The sequence below is a fragment of the Dreissena polymorpha genome, chromosome 8 (genome assembly GCF_020536995.1).
Source record: "Dreissena polymorpha isolate Duluth1 chromosome 8, UMN_Dpol_1.0, whole genome shotgun sequence".
Classification (NCBI taxonomy): Eukaryota; Metazoa; Mollusca; class Bivalvia; order Myida; family Dreissenidae; genus Dreissena; species Dreissena polymorpha.
In genome coordinates this window covers 48,401,917-48,409,949 of record NC_068362.1, presented here as the reverse complement: position 1 = coordinate 48,409,949, position 8,033 = coordinate 48,401,917, and the positions used below count along the sequence as shown (strand labels likewise).

Below are 8,033 nucleotides of genomic sequence, written 5' to 3'. Positions count from 1 at the left end.
GAGTCGCGTTCTTAGAATACTGGGCATTATGCATGTGCGTTAAGTGTCGACCCATATTAGCCTGCGCAATCCGCACAGGCTAATCAGGGACGACACTTTCCGCTTCTATCACATCTTCCGTTTAAATGAAGTCTCTTCTTGGCAAAAATCCAATTTAGGCGGAAAGTGTCGTCCCTGATTAGCCTGTGCGGACTGCACAGGATAATCTGGGACGACACTTTACGCACATGCATTATGCCCAGTTTTCTCAGAACACGACTCATCCGCAAATTACCACATATGGTTAATCATGTTAAATTGTCAGTTTAGCATACACACATGACACATAAATAATATAATTCATGTCATTACAACAGTATATCAGTTGTGTTTGTTGGTTTGCATACGCATTTCTTGCAGAAATGAAAAACATAAACAAGTATAAAGCATAAATAAACATTTTATTATTTGTGAAGCACTCTCTAAAAACATAAAAAATATATATTACAGAGATTCATGATCATAAAAAGGTAGAAAAGGACAGAAAGATACAGAAAACACGAGAATTTGGGAATACAAGGAAAATACAAGAATGAAAGAAAGGCATACATTTTGACACAACATAACAGAACGAACATAAATAAGTGACGTAACATAATATATGTGCAGATTTAAATGCAAAAATAAAAACGGCATAAACACGCAAGCAATAAAGATGGATTCAAAAGACATATCATTGCAAGCTATCACAGATAAGTCAAAGTTTAATGCGGCCTTGGACCAACAATTCACCGAGTTAAAAAGCTTCCGCGCTATGTCTTTGGTATTTCAAACACTAGTATCGAAACGATTTGGTCATTTCGGTAATGGGCAATAAGACTTTTTCCCGTCCTTCTAGAATCTCAGACTTGTTCGTGTACAACTCGGCCTCTCCCCAGCGGTCCAGGACTTGGACTTGCCCCGGAAGTGACGTAGGTCGTCCGCGTGGTCCTTGTGGAGCATGGGCTTGTACGCCTGCGGCTCACACTGACTCTGGAAATTCGAAAAAAAAAAGCGTATAAAGTAAAACGAAAAAAAAGCATACAATATATTTTTTCTGAAAAAAAAGAACTTAAAGTTGTGAAAATTCATGCGTTGACATTTATATTCTGATATCGGTTAATATCGGTTAATATTGATTTTCATATTGGAGGTCATCAATTCAATTGTTACTTCTATTTCGTGTCCCATGATGATGTGTCCCTTCAAGTATCATATTATGTAATGCTCAATTCGACAGATGCATTATTGTGGCGTGTGGACACCCGAACAGAAGGCGGCAATAAACATTTACAATAGTATTATTGCCGGGAAGACATATGCTCTACTTACGACGTGCGTGAGAAAGAAGGCCTTGTAGCCGCCCTCGAGCAGGTAAACTTCCGGGAAATGAAGATGAGGATACACGTCCGAGTTCATGTCGCGGTCCTCGCTTCGTAAATGGCGGTACCTGTAATTAATGTAGAAATATTTCGTAAGAGCCATGTCACGAAGAATTTAAAATGATTTTGTTTCAAAATCATAATCGTTAAACTATATAGCGGTTGATGATTTTAAGTGTTTATCTATACGACAAATATATTCAAACTAATTACGTTTACTTTAAGTTGAATAAAAATTTATTTACTACGAGGAAAACTGTAATCTCGATTCTAGTAATTTCATACAAAAAAAACCACCGTGTACAAAAACATTCCCTACATCTTAGGTCCCCTCTCTGATGAGAACTCGCAATGGAAGATCAGCACGTGACGCGTGGAAGACACGTGGTTCTGTGCTCTTGACACGAGGAAATCTCGAACCATCTCGCGAGTGTACAGATTTAATGCACCCTTAAATGACAAAATATATACTCAGTGTAAAATAATAATAATAATAATAATAATAATAATAATAATAATAATAATAATAATAATAATAATAATGATAATAATAAAAACTGTAAATTGAGAGATCGTACCAATTCTTAAAACTCAAATCTGATGGTGTAAGCTACCTGAATGTGTCCGCCCTCGAACTCGTAGGGGTAACGGCAGTCAATAACTGTGACGTCATCAATCTCGGCATCATAGCAACCGAGCAACACTGCGGACATCTAAAAAGAACCGGTGCAGATTGAGTAATTTGGATGCAACTCGATCGTTTCAGATGGGGCGGGATATATTTTGAGCCACAGTAGGTGAAATTTACCCCGACTTCCCGGGTATTCGAAAAATATATAATCTTGCCAGAAACCCCAGAGCGCGGTGGACGATGAGAACTTAATGTGCACTGTGGTTATCTGTGGCTCATCTGATGAATAATATCGATGCCTAAAGATAACGGAGCAATACCGTATTATTTTAATGAAGAGATACATCTCGATGATATATATCATCTAATATATAGAGATACCCAACGCTTAAGGTGGTTCACTTAACCAACTCACATAATCTTTGCATCTCAAATCAGTAATTATGGGTTGTTGATACTATCCGCAGATAACACGCATTTATTGGAAATAAATGAAAATGCATCTCAGGTTAATATAGAAACGTTATCGAAATCTGCTAGCCAAAGCTATCGGACGCCACTGGTTGCAATTCCTCACAAAGTGTTGATGCTGCATTGATAGCATTTAGCAGAGCTCTAGATGTGATTTCATCTCAACTGCTGGATAAGATCCTTACCGTATCTGGAGAGATGGCCTTTAGATCCTTGTGTTTCCCGACCACCGTCGGCAGAATGTAAGGTCTCGAGCCGTCGGCGATCAAGTCGGCGTCGGTAGACAGCTTTTGGACCATGGCCTTGATGCAGTCATCCTTCTGGGAAAGGGCGGGTGAACTCGACTGAAACAATGAATGAGTATTAACTGTTTGCAATGATCGTTCAACACGTCTTGGATTTGTCTATGCTACAGACACCTGCTAAGGGGTATTCACAATATTTCCCTATGTAATTACATGTACATGTATTTTAAAATATTGTTAAATTAAGATATGGAAGAGTCTTTTAAACAATCTTTCTTCTTTTCCAGCACTATTTGTAATTACAAAATATTTAATCGGCTACTCAAAATAAACGCAATATACGTTTACGCGTGTTTGAAAAACAACAAACATACCTTCAAACAAATGTTATTTATAGCGATTTCCGCCTCACGTAGGCGCTTGGTTGCGGGTGAGTCGTCGGCATCTTTCATCTGCTCTGCATGACGCTTGCCCGAAAAAAGGCTCCTTTTGACATCAAATGACAAAAAGCGGCCGAGGGGTTTGCGACATAACTGAAAAAAGCAAATATAAAGTAACAAACGTCATTTACGTCGTGGTCGGTTGTTTTGCTGAACATCTTAAGAATGTTGGATGATACATCATCGTTATGCCAGCTGATCCTTAACACTCTCGTAATACCTGGAACCTACCTCTGTAAAGGAGCCGTCCAGACCGGAAGCGGTACAGGGGGTATCCGAGGTTGACTGGGCGCTGTCACTGAGTGACCAATGACCTCCTTTAAGTGGCGGTGTGATGATGGAGTCAATGTCGTCTGCCGGCGAGGTCTTGGCGGGGGTAAAACGAAGCATCTCGGAAATCTTGAAATATTGTAATATATAATTTGCGTAAATAAAATAAAATCAGAATATGAAGGATTCTGCATATGGTTTTGTCGACAGTTTTTGTTCACATATAAATGCGTCAATCATGTTTTATAAGGCTGTGTGTTAATTTATATTATATCAACTTTGTACTAGAACAACCCACACATCATACATTATAATGTCATAAATAATTTATCAAACTTCATAAGACATTGCAAAAACTGTATTTTATTGGTTATCGCGAATAAATCAGTCTCTGTAATATATCAATGAAATTTCGATTCTAAGCAAATGTGACCAATATCTAAATAGTAAATATACACACAAAATGTAACCGCTTTCTTTGAATAACTCAATAAACATATATAATATTCAACGTAAATATTAAATGGAAAATAACTTACTGTTTTTGCCTGTCTGCTCCCACTACACACTTCGGTTCTGTAACAGACAAAAGCATAACATGACCTCTCCTTTTATGTCAGAGAGATATTTATGCAAATTAACGTGCATCACTCGAGCGTGGATCTCGTTTTTTCGCCGTCATTAGGGGACAATAAAGATAAGGATCGTACAATATGCTTTGGCATAAGCGCCGCGGGTAAATTAGGGTGCTGAACCATCTTTTTAAGTGTCATCAATCACCAGGCGGTCACGTGACCAATATAAAATAGAAACGCCTTTTATTTGTGCCATGACGCTTAAAAAATACGAGAACAACTCGATTTGATATAATTTATTGTAACAAATAAGCGATTTTATTTATTTTATTTTCCGTATACTCACGTTAGATAGTCCATTAAACGGAAAAAAAATCAAATTGTGTACGGACGTAAACACGATAAGCTTAATTCCTTAAAGCCAAGCACACCGTGTTACATTGATATTTCCTGACACCTTTTAAAGCATATCAAGACAGATACAGTACTTCGTCTGCGACTGATAAAAGATGCTACCATATATTTATAAAGTAAATGCTCTAGATAGTCCAACATGCGATAATGCGTGTATATTCAATATTGTACTTGAATGATGTAACGCTATCGTATTGCTTTTTTCTTTTTTGGTTTTGAGTAATTCTGCTCAATATGAGCTCCAGTTTGATCCTATATTCTGTGGCTTAAATACGAGTGTCCGCTGTTTTTACAACAGCCTAATCGTGAATGGACGACCCGCGAAAAGACGCCGTGGGTTTTCATAAAGAATTGTCAATCTGATAAAAGGAGGCCTCGATCATTGTGCGAGCTTTTCCCTTGTATATGCTTCGTTCAAAACTGTTACAAATATGTGTTTAACGACAAAAAGCCACTTCCGCATCACCTATCATTTACCAAATACTTTCGCACGCGCATTAAAACGGTGTTATAATTATAATATAACTACTAGTATTTTATTGTGCTCCAATATATCACTTAAAAATGGAATTTGCATTCTATTGACTATTAAATCGCAAATGTGTCATAATCACTATCGCATGTGTTATTATGCACCGTAAGTGAATCATTTTTACTGAAATTTTTAATTTCACTGATTGTTTATATATGTAATCAATGCGAAATTTAAGTATTGTTTCAAAAATGATCAATTATACTTTTTTAACTAGACTATTTGTAAATGTTTTATAAATTGAACTCTTTAAAAATACAACAAACAAACAAACAAATATTTTATTTAAGTCTCAATCACATTGCATGTTCATACCACAATTTACACATACAATATAACACAATGACATGAATGTAACCAGTCATAAATGACTTATTAGAGACTGTCCATTTTAAAAGACTTTACATTTAACATGATTACAACATTTATAAAAAACCAAGTTTTCATTATAATTAAAAACATTTTTACCATTAAAACATACTAAAAGATATTCTAACTAAGACTCTGTGTGTACATATATACAGTCAAAGTATGATTATGTCCTAGAGTATAAAAATTGTTTGCGTTCATATAAAATCTTAAAGCAGGTTTTGGCAGTAACATGCGTTATTATAATTTTTAAAAGTCGCAAGTATTTTTTCATCATCTGACAAATTTTCATAACTGACACTTGGCATATTATTAATTACAGAAATAAGTTCTGTTCTACACTCATTGTACAATGGACAATGATATAGTACGTGCTTTTCATCTTGTACAACATTCTGGCAATAAAGACAACATTTATTTTCTAGTGCTAAATTCTCATATCTTCCCGTCTCAAATCGTAATGGTGCAACACCGCATCTAAATTTTGTAAAATATGAACGGTATTTAAAAGGTATATTCATTATCAAATAATTCTCTGTACAAAAATCTTATTTAAATTTTTTGTAAATTCTCAGCTTGTTTCCACTATTTCCTCTGATAGATGTATGACTATCTAACAATGCTTTCTATTTCAACTTTTCAACAATTTATCTTCAATGTAGTTAATTACAGGTTTAGAGTTGCCACTAGCAAAATTCAACAATTCAATAAATTAATATTTTGAAGACACTTTTTCAATCTACATTTAACTATAAATATAGCGGAAAACATTCTTACTTATTGAGTACAGTCCTTTTAACGTCAGATAAAAAATAACCTATACTTAAAACTTGGTAAGAAATTATCCATGATAAGGTATTTATGCTCCAAGTTGTAAAATGAAACAACATATTGTAATAATACTTGTACAATTTAAAGTAGTATATCAAGAAATAAACCTTTGTGTTTCAATAAGAGCAAACAATTACAGGTTTTACGTTATTCTTTTGTTTACGTAGAAATAGTCGTGATCGTTTTGCATAAATAATGACTTCCGAGCAATGCTTAGTAAGAGGCGAAAGAACCTGTGGCAAATCTAAAATTATGTTTTTATTGCACATCAATTTCCAATAGCGTTTCGGTGCTAGAGGCACCGTTACCGGCCCCTAATTGCTTTTTAAAGGGCTGCTAGCATTGATGGACGTTATCAGGCTTCCTTCAACTTGTACACTGTCAAAAATCGTGTAAATTGTCAAGAATGACAGGTTATAAGATGGCGTTTCAATTTTCCGTTTAGCATATCTATATTAAGACAAACTGTCCGGGTCATATACCAGTGGCACTAATAAAATTGAAATGGCAATATAGAAAACGTTCAATTTGAATGCAATTAAATAAAAAAAAATCACAGCCATCCTATTATAATATATTTTTAGTACTTTAATGACGTTTATTATTGTTTCAACCTTGGAAATACATAACCATAATTAAAGTTCATAATAAGAATTTAATATATTTGATTGATCATATTGAAATGGACCCCATGATCTCTTTTCGAGGATGCTTAATTTCATAATTTGAAATATATCTACCTAATTTTACGAAAAACGAGGACAAAATACGATGTATGGGTACATGCACGCGCATATCTTGCTGTGAATATAACAGAACAGATCAAATAACCAACATAATCAATTGAATTAATCTTTGCCTTGGCGCATGCGCTTACTTTGAACACGTGCATCACGATGGTTTGCTTCTTGCATACAATAGCGCAACGAATACTTATCGGAAGTGACATACTTGATATTGTACATGGTTATTGCACGTAATTGCACGTGCATCGTAATCATAATCGGTCGCTTCCGTAATAATATCTCACATTTTCGTAAAAAAACATTAACAACATTAAGATTGGTAAAAATATAACAGGATACATGCAAACATATTTATCGATACTGTGTAAATATGATAAGTGTGCTTATTTCTAGATACACATAATGAAAAGGAACATGTTGCGACGAAACGCAAAATATATAATATTTATGGATCGTTGACGAGCAGATGTCGCTACATGTATACATTATACCAGATACCATGTACCACACACAGATATATAACTATTTATCTTTCTTATCTATCTTCGGATACTGTTGAACTCCACTTTCGGGTATTATCAACAGATCGCGCTGTCAGTGCAAGAAAAAGATTTATACAATATTGTACAATAAAAGTATTGACAGTGAGACTTCAAAGAAAGAAAGTAAAACTGAAACAAAGTTTGAAAGTGTTAGTATAAGTCTAGACAATATATAACTTACATCATCTTGTTGGAAACACGTCTATTTAATCCAGTTCAATATAACATACACCGATAATAATCAATTCTAAATACTAGACGTTATGCACTCTAATAGATGTTTACACGAAGAAACCTGCTAAACAATAATAAGTATTCTCACGGCGAACGTTACATATAAGACAGACGAAGACAACTTTGGAAGCTACTTGAGAATGAAGGTGGATTAATCTAATCCGCGATACGGACAGCAATTTGAAATGTGTTCAACATGAAGCAATTTACAGTTTGTACCGTTTATGAACCCGCAACAAAAGGCGTAATCAAATAATTGGTTCAAATGACCGTTAGAACCGAATAGCGGTCTGCTTTTCAAATTGAATCATCAAACATGCATTTACGTGTAAT

The 8,033-nt window shown here is 34.9% G+C and overlaps 1 protein-coding gene across 1 annotated transcript; it reads right to left on the bottom strand.

Annotated features, from left to right (window-relative positions):
* Positions 1–468: 468 nt before the first annotated feature.
* LOC127842036 (M-phase inducer phosphatase-like) lies at positions 469–7,789 on the bottom strand. Its single transcript, XM_052371353.1, has 9 exons — positions 7,648–7,789; positions 3,997–4,033; positions 3,419–3,586; positions 3,122–3,280; positions 2,688–2,846; positions 2,015–2,113; positions 1,720–1,850; positions 1,351–1,468; positions 469–1,011 (listed from the first exon to the last, which is right to left on the bottom strand). The coding sequence occupies exons 1-9, from the start codon at positions 7,650–7,652 to the stop codon at positions 874–876; spliced, it is 1,014 nt and encodes a 337-aa protein (XP_052227313.1). The 5' UTR covers positions 7,653–7,789; the 3' UTR covers positions 469–873.
* Positions 7,790–8,033: the final 244 nt, after the last annotated feature.

Excerpts from the sequence above, each read along its gene's own strand:
- LOC127842036 (XM_052371353.1), bottom strand. Across the intron at positions 2,847-3,121 it reads TAAATAACATTTGTTTGAAG|TCGAGTTCACCCGCCCTTTC; the intron begins GTATGTTTGTTG and ends TCATTGTTTCAG. Across the intron at positions 2,114-2,687 it reads AGGCCATCTCTCCAGATACG|ATGTCCGCAGTGTTGCTCGG; the intron begins GTAAGGATCTTA and ends GGTTCTTTTTAG.